Below are 13,430 nucleotides of genomic sequence, written 5' to 3' on the forward strand. Positions count from 1 at the left end.
ATGCAGCTCGACTGATTTCAGTCTCATACCCTTGTCTCTCTCCTCTTATTTCCTGGCATTGTACTTCCTGTTTTACAATGACATCAAAAAGAACATCCCTTAATCCAGTTCTGATATTGCAAAAAATTTGAGTCCACATGGAGTCATGAGATGAAATGAGTGGTTGATGGAAGTGTCACCTCCTGTCTTATACTAGCACCATTAGTGGAAGGACTTCGATTTGCCTGATTCATAACAAAATGTCTGTTTTTCTTTCTTCCACAGATCCCTGGTGGAAAAATAGAAACCTCCCTCCCAACGCATTCACTCGACCTCAAGCATTAAAAAATATCCACCGACGGATTATTACACACACGCAGATATGAGTGAAGATAAACCAACCGAGACTGTGGAAACTGCTCCTGCGGAGGGGAACGCTATACCTAATGGGAAAGGTCATGACCCCGGTGAGGACATCACCGCGTCGGCCAAAAGCCCAGCAGCAGAGGACAGTGGAAAGTGAGTATGTTCCTTCATAACACAGTGTCTCTGAATAAGGTTGTGAAATGAATTGCTTTGAGATATCATTTTATTCTAGTTTGTTGTGAAACAATCAGAGGTATAGGCAGTGGAACCAAAATAATATGGCTAAATACAACAGGGGGAGGCATAAAATCAGTGCTTAACAACCTCTTTTCAATCAAATGTCTTTCTTTCTGCTTGAACATCCCTTTCTCCATTTTGGAATTGCTACTGTAAAAGCCAAGCAATTAGATTTGTGATTACTTGTCTTATCTGCCATCAACTCAAGACGTCTTTTCTCATATATCACGTCCCATTACATGTATGTGGTGTGTGAACACAACATCAAATGTCATCGGGGTCATGTGTTGCATGTGCCTGTCTCATTGCTAATCAAGAGGTTGCATCGACCAGCCTGAGGAGGACCTGACCCTCACCTATAGGATGTTGGGAATTTGACTGTTGTTCTATACATGAGCTTCATTGATTAGTTAAATATCTGAATGAATCATCGCTCACAAGACATCAGTGACAGAGACACAACACGGCAGCTAATGGTGTGTGTGTAGTGTTGAGACTGATCGTGTCATACTGCTGCCTCGGGGGGGCAGCTCGGCCTCGTCACTTGTCACATAATTGCAGGGTTGTTGGGACAATTTTTGTAACAGCAAATACTTGACGTCCATTTAATGCCTGTTGGAGTGCAAATTCTTAACCTCCTACCTGCTTATTCACTGCGAATTATAATAACTGAGAGACAGTGGGATAAGCTCGGTGTCTTACGATCATGTCACTGGTCCTTTTGCAGTATTTTATGTCTCTGGATTGTCTGTATTGGGTGTGCATGGCTCAGGAGGTAGAGCGGATTGTCCACTAACCAGAAGGTTGGCGGGTCGATCCCAAAGTGTCCCTGGACAAGACACTGAACCCCATATTGCTCCTGTGTGATAGTTCTTGAGAGAGTGCTGCATATAGATGAACCTCATGAGTGTGTGTGGATGGTTGAAAGGCTCTACTTCAAAGCCCTCTGTCATCTGGACTGGAAAAGCACTCTATGTATTCAGACCATTAACCATGTAATAGATGGTTTAATTAAAATGTCTCTCTCCAGAACACAGATTTTAATTCATTGGTCCCTCCACTGTATTACTTGCCAAATTATATTATGACTGAGGGTGTTGTTCTTCCACTTTGTGCTCTCGTTGGGTGATGGATGGCCTATCTCCACTGTGCCTGTAGAGAAACTGTACCAAATAGTACCCAGAATGACAGGTATGTATGTTACAATAATAATAATGTGTCCAGTCTGTTTCTCTTGTGTTGCAAATTTGCACACCGATGAACAAAAAGGAACATTGTTGTGAAAGCGGAGCCGGCATGTTCTGTAACAAAGAAATGTCATTGTTGGCTACATGAGTCTCTGTGTTTTTTTTAGTCAATGGTTACTCAATGTTCTTGTAACATTGTTTCTCCTCATCAGTCCTCCCAGAACTGAGAACAGTGCGGTCAACCTCCCAGAGAGCCAGGAGTTCTTATCCGAGGTGGAGGACAAAAATACCATACGCTTCACGGATGTAAGCTCCAACACATTTTCATATTCTCCCTCATATACTATATTTATATAGCAATGATTCCCAAGAAGTTCTAATCAAAGCCATAAGACAAAGAAACTGAAGCTAACTGAAGCTTGATACTTTACGATTAAACCACAAACCTTATTACAGATACCTTCACACATTTAGGTACAAACAGGCCTTCGCCAACAGTTCCCTTATGAAATGACATCTAAATTCACTAGATCCAGATTTTTTTTTTTGATCTGCACCACATTGCTCAGACTTAACGAGGATTATTATGCTCATTTGTCTCCTCTGTCATGCTTTGGTTGTAGTTTGAAGGAAAAACCTCGTTCGGGATGTCAGTCTTCAACCTGGGCAACGCCATCATGGGAAGTGGAATCCTGGGTCTGGCGTTCGCCATGGCCAACACAGGGGTCGTCCTGTTTCTGTAAGTTACCCTGTGCATGTCTCTTCATGATGTCAGACTGTGTGCAAACGTACATCCCACTGATGCTGTGTGACTCATCCTCTTCCCACTGAGCTCTTCCCACTTGCCCTCCACATCACACAGAATACCACCTAATTGTATTGTAATTGGCTCGTTTGCAGATCCTGTTTATAACACTGAAAACACATTTATCTGATTATAAAGGATCAGATTAACAGTGTACGGGAAATAATTTGCTTGTGACATAAACGTGTGCAGCTGCAATTACTGATGCAGAAAATAACCACATGTGTCTGTGTGGTTGACTCTGATATGTATGGATATGAAGGGCTTATAGTTTTAAAGCCTCCGCAGCAGCGCTGACTGTCAAGATTATGACGCAGAGGACTGCAGCTTGTAGGTTGATTATTTATAGGTTCATCCGTGTTTATAACTTTGAGTCTTTGTCAATATCGAATGATGAAGAAGAGAACCAGAGCCGTCAAGACACTTTGTTTAATTCCGCGGTTGAGGTAAACATATTGTAGCCTCGTCTCTGGCACTGCTCTACTGATTGATTCATTAAGGTCTGTTCTCTACCCATGGGATCAGTTAACGTCAAACCAATCACTTTAAAATCTAGCTCAGACAAGCATGATGACAATTTTTTACATTTTGTATTTTCTCATTGTTGACAAATCCCTTGAAGAAACGAAAAGTCATCGTCGCAGAATAATTTCTGACCACTGAAGATGTAAATTATTACAAGAATATGTAGTTCCATTTGTTTTTTATTCTTTTGAAAAGGCTACGTTATAGAGGTTTGCTCAGGCAGCTGGGCTCCGAAGCAAACACACTAGGGCTGACTTTTTTAATACGATATTGAAACATTCATTCAAACGTGGGGGGAACGTTCATGTTCAAACTTTAACAAACCGTTTGAATTTAAAATTCTCCATCTCAGTAGTTTTCCTCCAGCAGGGGGCGCTTGCTATGAGCTTAAACTAGTAAGCCAGTTATGTCACGTTGTTTTGCTACGACTGGAAAATAGATTCTTGCTTCCAAGAAAGCCATAACATTTCATTGGCATTTCATTGTTGGTGTGTCATGTAGTTTGGTGGCATCATCATCGTCATCACTGGCAGTTTTGTTTATCATCTAATCGGTCTTGGATTTAAACTGTCAGTTCCCCAAAAAGACGTAAGGGCGTTCTACTAAAACAGAACAGCAAAAAGACAGCGGTGTAATACTGGACCAGTCTGGTTTGTTGTTTGGCAAAAGTCATCAGATTTGCTCGAGGGTTCTCTCAGCACATATCACGGGCAGGATCAACACTTCCCCTGCTCATCTTCCTCCTGCTGTTTTGACACCTCTTCCAGATGGTGCTAGCCTGTGAGTGGCTGGTGCTATAGTCAATTTTCTTTGCGTGAAAATTGTTTTTTAAGGGCGCTGCAGAAGTACATCGCTGGCAAAATCCAGGCAGTGCAGTTTAATTGCAGTATTAGGTTGTTTCCCCCCCCTCTGTTTGTTTATTCAAGCTTTCTTCTGAAGGGTCAAAATCCACAATAAAGGGAGTTTTCATTTTCCACAGAAAACACTTACTTTGGTTCTAACAGGACATCAACTACATCTACCGTCCACCAGCTAGTTTGGCTTTAATTGGAATGTCAGAGCCGACGCCAATGTTACCGTGGTTACAGCAGAGCTCATGGCTGGTCAGGAATCCTCTGGGTTAGAGGCGGGATTTTCATGACACACGCTTGAAGAAGTTGACCAATCACAGGAGAGTGGACCTGCTGGCCAATCAGAGCAGATATTTTTTTTTCTGGGAGGTTGGCCAAGAGGAATAACTGAGAATTTCAGAAAGAGGGCAAACAGAGGTGCTGCTGCAATGTACAGTAGGAGACAACTGCGTATTCTGAATATTACAGCACGTAAACCTATTCTATTAGACCCCAGAATAAACACCACTTTAAATAATCTCAATATGGGCACTTAAAATAAGTATCCCTAACTACAGAGCTCCATGGAGACTTGAAATAATGTGACCGCAAATTCATAACTCGTTAGCATTTAAGATTTAAACTGAGCGCTGCTTTTGATATCCATCTCTAAAATGTCAAGCAAGGACTTCATTTAAACTCGCTCTCTAGGCGGTCATGACCCGAAGGATTGTCCCTCGTGTTCAAGAAAGCTCCTTATTTTTGAGCTGAGTTCTTTTTTTCTTCAAGCTGTCTGATGTCTGGACCTGCTGAACCTTGTGTCACCAGACGCCGCTGCCTTCGACACTTAGACAGCTCAGAAATGAGCCGATTAATCTCAAATTTTCACACTGATGAATTCATGTAATTGTGTGCGAATTAATGGTACGTGACCGAATGGAGCAGATAGCGTATATATTTATCCGTCCATGCAGTAGATGAAACACTGTGTCTTTTGTGTGTGTGTCTGTATGATTGTTGTATCAAACAATAGAGGAGCTACTGAGAAACACAGGCTGGGTCAGTGACATATTTGGCAAAGGGATACAGGCGAGTTTTCCATGCTCCACATTTGACTCCAGGCCGACGATCGCCTCAAAAAACACTTCATCCCCTTCCGCCCGTTTGCCATGTCATGCTGAACCTTAAAGGTCCTTCTCCGAAAGGGTACAGAGGAAAACATGTTGCTCTAACTCAGGCAGGTAAACAAAGGCTAAATATAGATCAATAGCAAAAACTAGGCCTGTTGCACAATATTCACATCACATAGGTTTTTTTCACTCTTGCAGACAGATTCCGTACATTGAGCCTTAAACCTTCCATTCATCCACTAATGTGAGGCAACATGCATCAGTTCACTCATTATATATATGAACATGTATGCCTATTATAGCTCTAACAACATGTGCATAACACCATGCACATGTTATCAAACCATAGAATGGCATATATGGGTCGCATATATCCACCAGGTCCCAACATTCCCGTTAACCTGCACCAAATTCGACAAATTGAGAAGTTGAGAAACACTGCTGCTCGATGCAGACACAAAGGGACAGGGGGGAAAGCATAACCTCCTTGGTGGAGGTAATACGAGTCAAGAGCTTGGCTTATTGTCAGGGATTAGCTGCCCAATAGTCATGTAGCTTTATATGACAGATGGTTCAATCCTATTTGCAGCTATAATATTTGAAGTGTTCAGATGAAAGTGACGATAAAGTTGAGGTGAGGACAGCAGTGACGGCCACAATGTGACTCATGCACGTATTGACCGTATTCGATTACTTATAATATCCACTGCATGATTGGAAAAGTCCTTTTTCTCTGTTTCCCTTGTGGCTCAGTGTTTTATATCACACAGATTTTAGTTGGGGAGTCCTCAGTGGGTCAGTGGCCCCAGGCCTGGTTGGAATACAACAGGGTGGAAAGCTGCGAGCAGGGCCACAGTGGCCCGAGCGTGTCAGTCCGTCCGGCTGTCAGCAGATCTGTCCTCCCACTGCCACTCGACTGAAATCCTCCATTGCCAGTCTGCCCAGCATTCTTCCACACAGCTCGGAGCAAAGAGAAGCCAAACAGTCAAAAAAACAACTGTTAACTGGCCAAGAGTTGGAGTCGAGGTGAAAGATGGGATGTTTGGCCTTTTCAAAAAAAGAAAGAGAGTGTGTGAGAGAAAGTTAATGTTGCCAACAGTAACGACAAAGGAGAGAGAAAATAGAAAATAGTTGGAATGAGGTGGACTGGGTCAGACAAAGTGAGTGGATCAAGGCTCCATTCACAAAACTTCCTCACGCTGAGGATTCGTTTTGCTGGGGAATTCTGAATTCTAGCTTTAAAGTCAAAGGTTTTAACACATGCACCTTGTTAACCCGTAGCACAGCATTAATGGAGAGACACCCCCAGTGTCGAAGTGCATCATTAGAAGTGTATCCAAACATAAATATATAGGGCTGCAGATACAGTTGAGAAGTCACTCATCACACAAGTAGTCAATGTCTCGAGTGTCATTCTTAAAGCCACTGCACAGGAAACAGCCAGTGTCCGTTTGTCTGTCCTGTTCTTGTGAACATTATATCTACAAGAACACCCTGAGGGAACTTCTTTAAAATAAGTGAACATTTTCAGTTTGACTCAAAAATTAAATGTTTCCATTTTGATTGTTTTGTTGTTTTTTCACAATTTATTTAAAGAGGTTTTAGAACCAAAGCTTTAACATTTAAAATGCTGTTCAGACACAAAAAGATGTACAATAATGTTTCCCAAATAAAATACATTGTAAACATTTTGATTTGAATCAGGAACAACCTGATTAAGATCAAATAAATTGTTACCCTTTTAAATTGATACAGAAATCTCTGATCCACACTGACAGACATCATGTGTTTCCTCTTGGCCTCGTGTTTCTCAGCACATTCCATTCTGAAATATTGGATACTTTCAAAATATAAATCTAATTATAAATACAAGCACAAACTTCAGATGGATTTTATTGATAATAACAGTACAACAAGATTTTAGAGTGGATGCTCATCTACATGTAAATAACATTGAGATTGTCTTGCTGCAAGCTGAGGGACAGACTGTCGTTGTGACTGAGTTGGATTATTCCACCACTGAGAAACTAAGAAGAACCGGATTAATGTTTGCTGAGGATCTCGACTCACTGTGCCAATCTCAGCGCTGCATTGTTAATGTCTCTGTTGAAACGTCCATCTGGAGTGTGTGTACCGACTGTGGCCGAGGGCAGAGGGGCCGATGGGGCAGCTGGAGTAACAGTCCAGTGTAAAGAGGATCCACAGGGATTCTCATCTTCCAACACAATCTATGTACATGGCATCCAGAAAATGTATGTCGGTGCTGCAGCTGTGTAAATAGCCCACAGTGAAATGCGCAGTATTGTAACATATAAAGATGTGATACGTTGTGATATATGTGGTTGATGTGTGTGTGTTGTTCGTTGCAGGGTCCTTCTGACAGTGGTGGCCGGCCTCTCAGCATATTCCATCCATTTGCTGCTGAAGTGTTCTGGTATCGTGGGTACGTTATTGATTTCCCAGTCTGCATCTCCTGATTAGCAAACCTTTAAATTACACAAGGGATAAGATGCATGTACACAATACAACAATTTTTCATATATTATTAATTCGATTTGAAGTCTGTTTAAGTTCCAAGCCCTGGTTTGTGTGGATACTACATTGTTTTTAATCTGGTGTGTGCGGCTCAGGTATTCGTGCGTATGAGCAGCTCGGCCAAAGGGCCTTTGGGACCCCGGGGAAAATGGCGGCAGGTATTGCCATCACACTGCAGAACATTGGAGGTGAGTCACACACCATCTGTCCTCACACATACACACGATTTTCTTTTATTTTCCCTGACGTTTATGGGATAATACTATTCTGTGATTTTCTTTCCAGGGAATTACATGTGCTCTGTGTGTGTATGTATATTCATATGTTAGAAATAACCCATTGGTATGTCTGTTTGTATATATCCTCTCCACAGCCATGTCCAGTTACCTGTACATAGTCAAGTCCGAGTTTCCTCTGGTCATCCAGGCCTTTCTGAATGTGGATAAACCTGCAGGGTGAGTAGTCACTGATCTTATGTACAAAAACATTGGACGTCAAATCTATAGGGAGCACTCCATATAATTTGTACATACCATCGACTTTATATAAAGACAGATGACGCATCTCCACCTTCTTACATTATCCAGAAATGAAGCTAAAACTTTCCCGAGTTTGCACAATAGGGGGAAGGATGGAATCTGTCACTCATGATGTTTTTACCCAATCTTCAATGAAATGAACACTACAACACAACACCGGTGATCAGAACTACCGGAAATGACAGAACCCCTCTTTGAGAAAATTTGAATTCGACATTTAGTTTGACTTTGAATTCGTCTCACGTCCCATCCATTAATATGGAGGAGGCGGGATTAATGACTTATTCAGTAGCCCTCCATCAGGGGGCGATCAACATGCTTTGGCCTCACTTCTGGGGAGCTGTCTTGTCGCACATCTTTAAAAGTAGTTGATGCTATATACAGATATAAAGACCCAATTACAAGAAAAAAATTCTTGTTGGTTTTTTATTTTTTTGTTAGTTCTGTCTTCTTCAGCTCTTAAGTGTGCTTTCGTGTGCTATAATGCTAAACAAGTGTGTGTGTGTGTAGCAGTGTGGCCTGCGCTCAAACCTTTGTAATGTAACTGAATGAAATACTGCAGAATCAGAAAAGAATGACGCATCATGACATAAAACTCTAAATATTGTTCACTACCGAAGTTAAAGGGTCACTATGCAGTAAATTCTGTAATGACACTGTATTTGAAAAGATGTAATATTAATTTCCTCATAATGAGGAAAAAATCAGGCAGCGTGATGTTCTTTCACTCCTTCGGGCTTCGTGCAGTCCTCCAGTCCCGTCAGCCTCTGCCAGTTATTGGCGAACCTGGCGCTGCAGCTCATGTGCCGAGCAGCTGGCGTGAGAACAGCTGTGATAGTGACCCCGGAGGAGGGGAGCAGCGCGGCCACCGGGAGAAATGTTCATATCAAAACACTGCGGCAGAAAACGTAGACCATGGGATATCACTGGCCGGTGCAGGTGGCCCCATAGACAAACAACACATGCGTCCTTGGATGAGATTTCAGCGTGTGATGTCACGCCCCTTTACACGTTCACCCTTACCCCAGTTAGAGACTCTCCTCTCATGCACAGTGGTGAGAGAGGTGGGTGAAGGTAAGAGGGGAGAAACTTGAGCATTTGCATGTTGTTGGCTGGGTCCGCAACCCTTAAATATATATGTGCTGAGTCCCCTCCTCTTAAAATATAGGGTGATGACAATTTACTCAATAATACCACAAAGGAGAAAACTGATGAAACAAGTTCATGCACCTGCAGTGGTCACTATGACAACATTGTTTTCTCTTGTCAGCTCTGTTGTCTCCGTGCAGCAGGGCTCGACGCTGTGGGCCACGGCCAACAATCACTGTTTATCTGAAATGACAGACTAGATTTTCCTGGTGGCATCTTATCCATGTTTATATTGTACAAGGAGTGGGAGAAGTAACAGGGCCACCTCACAGTCCAATTCACCCAAATACAACAACTCTGCAACAAATGAATACTGCGTAGACTGCTTATGTTTGTTTTAAATATTATGAGTGAGTTTCTATATTTATTTAGGGTTAAGTAAGGTCCAGTGTGTTGGGCGATTGATTGGCAGAATGTCATTACGATATTTGTAATGTTAGTTTAAAATATAATATATCTTAGAACCATTGGGTTTTTAATCACGTGAGAGTGAGACCTTTAGTGAGACAGTGGCTCCTCTTCCACAGAGTCCAGTATGTTGCACCATCATCATGTTTCTACAGTAGGAATCTGTATCTCTTTATTTCAAAATATAACTGTGTTTATTTGTACAACATTTTAAAGGAAAATAGATGAAGAAATTGTTAAATTAAAACTCCAATATCGAATTATACAATTACTTTTTGCAGTGGAAACACAGTGACTGGTTATGTTATCAATTTGAGGGACTCTGGCCCATAATCAGAAGCTGATTTGCATTTTCTCCTGTTCTTTTCTTCAATCTGTTACTGGAGATTCAATGTGTATATGTGGTCTGCTCAGAGCACAAGAACGTTTGGTTCCATATACAATCCCAAAAAATACCAAGATATCATCTCTATTGATACTGATCTTCCTCTCCACAAAGATCTGCACATTTTTCTGAAAATCACTAAAAAATGATAATTCGTGTAAACAGTGTCAGAGGTTTAAAATAGACTCTGGGATAATTTCTCAGTCTGTATGAGCTGCTGTTGCACTGACACACTGACAACATGTTGTGTAGTATTGTGTATATCAGGAGGTTTGGTTGTTTTGTCCACATTCTGCATTTGTCAGTGCATGGATGTCTGGCTGTGGGTTTATTTTAATCCTATCATAGACATGACCCTGTTCAGCTCACATGCACAACCAATCGCAGGCGAGGTGTCTGTTTGGGTGTGTTTGTTGTTCTCTTTGTTAGATTATTGGTGATTGTGTATCTGTATGTTTGAATATCTTCGGCCAAACGTCTCTGTATCAATGCGAGATCGCGCTCATGGTCCAGATGAGCCTCTTCTTGTGTGAGACGTGTGAAAGTAAAGTGTGCGCCGCGACAGATGTTGAATCTCCGCAGACTAGAAATTAATCACTCCTACTGTGTTGGTGTAAAAATAGCTCACAGATGTTTGTTTCCTGGACGTGTTTGTCGAGGTTATGACGTGTGGTCGCTGGCGTCAGTTTGTCATGGGTTCTGCCAAACGTACAGTCAGAGCCAGTGTTTACCCTCAACAATAGTTTCTACTTCACTCTGTGTCAGATTCCATGTGTCTGTGAGTTCACAATAAATCAGATTATCCCAACAGTTTATGTTTAGTAGTGTATGTACAGTTAGGACATTAGTTATCATGCGTTAGAAGAAGAATGAAGAATAATATGTCAATGTTTTAGGGTTTATGATATAAACATTTAATCATCATGTTAACAATCTCTGAAATATCACTAAATGTGTGACTGCTCTTTGTGTTAACATTGGACTTTACATAAACATAATACATGTTTCAATTTTCAATTATTTCCTTTTTTAGAATCATCCAAAAACAGTAATCACTATTTGGTTATTCAGCGGTAAAAATACGTTTATCAACGTATTTTACAGATATAAAAATATTCTGATAATTTGCTGTACTTATATTTCTGTAGGTTTATCTAAAATTAATTATCTAGCTGTGATTTTGAAGACTAAATTGCCATCATTATAATTTTGTTATAATGATTCTGTCTCATTATAATTTTTTTACAATGATAGCAGACTCTTAATCATCCAAATCCTGAAAACTTAAACTTTATTGATTTTTCTTTAATTAAAAGTCAAAGATATTTAGCCCATTAACAATACTTAAAGAACGTCATTCTTCCACTCTTTTTATCTGTTTCTTGACAACCACAGAGTTCAATCTGTGTTCATACTGTATCTGTTTAGCTGTGAATAAAAATAACATCTGCTTGACATAGTTATGGAGAAATAAAACAACACACATCCACTACCTGAGCTTTTTCCTTTTCTGCTGTGTCTACTCTATCGATACTTGACTCAGCGCGAACGCTCTGAGCCGAGTAATTCACAATCAATACGTTTAATTGCCTCTTTGTGTTTCTGTCTCTCTGCAGTGAATGGTACATGAATGGAAACTACCTGGTCATCATTGTATCTATTGCCGTAATATTACCACTGGCTCTAATGAAACAGCTCGGTGAGTGTGTACTTTCATGTCCTTCTTACATTGGGATACTCATCTCATCTGAGATTCACTCGATCATTCAGTTTTTTGTATGATGAAGTTAAAGTGAGAATGTTGAACAGTGGCCACTGCAGCTGCAAATGACAGTTATGGGATAAATGAACACTTAGCTCAAATGTTAAGCAATTCTGAAAGTATGACAAGTGGCTATAAGTTACAAAATCTGTGAAGTCTGTAATTCAGCAACATTAACTTTAACACTAGGCACCATAAACTAACGGTCCCACCAGACCAAGTAAGGCTGTGACAGCTGAGACTCTGTGTGTGTTGGACTGAACAATTGTTTGTGCTATTGCTAAAGAATTCCACTTTTCATTTCAAATGAAGCATGTGTCGTTTCTCCTCTCATTTAAACAACGGGTTCTTTAAGGCTATCGTAACAACTGCAACTACCCTGTAAGTCTCGGTGGCCTTCCTTTCACCTGCTAAATTACAACTATTGCCGTATCTCATATTAAGATATATTCAGTTGGAGACTACGCAGGTTTTTTTGATAGTTAGCAGAATTAGGCAAAATTACTTGATATTTAATAACTTGGTGGAGAGATGTTGCATGGGCCAAGGAAAAACCAACTAACGTTTGGTGCTGAACAATTATTCACTTTCTTTAATATTGTGAGATGTTTTTCAACATTCTTGTTAATTTCTCAGATAATAATTAATGGATCTTTCTAAAAAAGATCTTGTGCAATTTGGTGCAGGTTCAAGTGAAAATCTGGTTCCAGTGAATTCAATTGTGGTTTCATAAGGGGACTGTCCTTGCCGGAGGTATACGCTCTGTTTTGTTAATATTTTTTCCCTGACAGAGAGTATTTTTCAGAGCAAAGTGAAGCTGCTGTGTTTTTCCCGTCCTCTCTTCGTCTTTCATGAGCATTTCCCCTGCTGTCCTCTTGAAATGCCCCATGTTGCACTGCTTACGCCTCTGCTTGTTCAAATGCTGCCATGCCTGATAATTCTCAACACACATAGATTGACTAGAGTTCCCTCATTCTTTAAAGCAACATCGCCCTGTTGACACAAACACACACCGAGTGTGTTTGAGGCGGTCGGAGTGTGTCACGCAGTCTCTCTGCATCACAGCTCTCCGTGAAGAGAGGCAAAAGGCAGGAAAAGCCCGTCTGGAAGTCAGAAACTGAGGCATATTGGCCGACCTCTTCTGAGAAGTCCATCTCCTGCCGAGACATGGAGGACAAACAGAGCCAGGCAGTGCAGCAACGTCACTAATAAGCTCTCCCTCCGTGCACATTAAATCAATTTGTGCACTTCAAAGGCATTAGGAAGAACAGGCGGTAGAGAAACACAGGTCACCCAACAGGAAAATTCTGCTTTACCTCACTAGTGATTTGTTGTTAGGGTTGAATATTAAACAAACTCGCATTTTCCATGGGCTCTTTTTGTGTAATATATATCAGATTAGGCGTGACTTTGCAGACAAATACTAATCATCCGTCTTCCTCAGGATACCTGGGATACACGAGCGGCTTCTCCCTGTGCTGCATGGTTTTCTTCCTCGTTTCGGTGAGTTCCTCTGATTATAAATGGGAGCTCGATATCGTGCGTCATGCTTCTTGTTTCTGGCCTTTTGGCAGCGACATCAAGGCTGCATAT

General features: G+C 41.1%; 1 protein-coding gene across 1 annotated transcript in view; it reads left to right on the plus strand.

Moving 5' to 3' along the window:
* The first annotated feature begins 361 nt into the window (after positions 1-361).
* Positions 362-13,430, plus strand: part of LOC133000364 (sodium-coupled neutral amino acid transporter 3-like) — a 17,936-nt gene continuing 4,867 nt past the window's right edge. Inside the window, exons 1-9 of the mRNA XM_061070284.1 lie at positions 362-498; positions 1,741-1,773; positions 1,982-2,075; positions 2,393-2,508; positions 7,429-7,502; positions 7,690-7,782; positions 7,968-8,049; positions 11,692-11,774; positions 13,282-13,340. Coding sequence (XP_060926267.1) covers positions 362-498; positions 1,741-1,773; positions 1,982-2,075; positions 2,393-2,508; positions 7,429-7,502; positions 7,690-7,782; positions 7,968-8,049; positions 11,692-11,774; positions 13,282-13,340 — 771 coding nt within the window. The remainder of the gene's footprint in view (positions 499-1,740; positions 1,774-1,981; positions 2,076-2,392; positions 2,509-7,428; positions 7,503-7,689; positions 7,783-7,967; positions 8,050-11,691; positions 11,775-13,281; positions 13,341-13,430) is intronic.

Source organism: Limanda limanda, chromosome 4, assembly GCF_963576545.1.
Source record: "Limanda limanda chromosome 4, fLimLim1.1, whole genome shotgun sequence".
Taxonomy (NCBI): Eukaryota; Metazoa; Chordata; class Actinopteri; order Pleuronectiformes; family Pleuronectidae; genus Limanda; species Limanda limanda.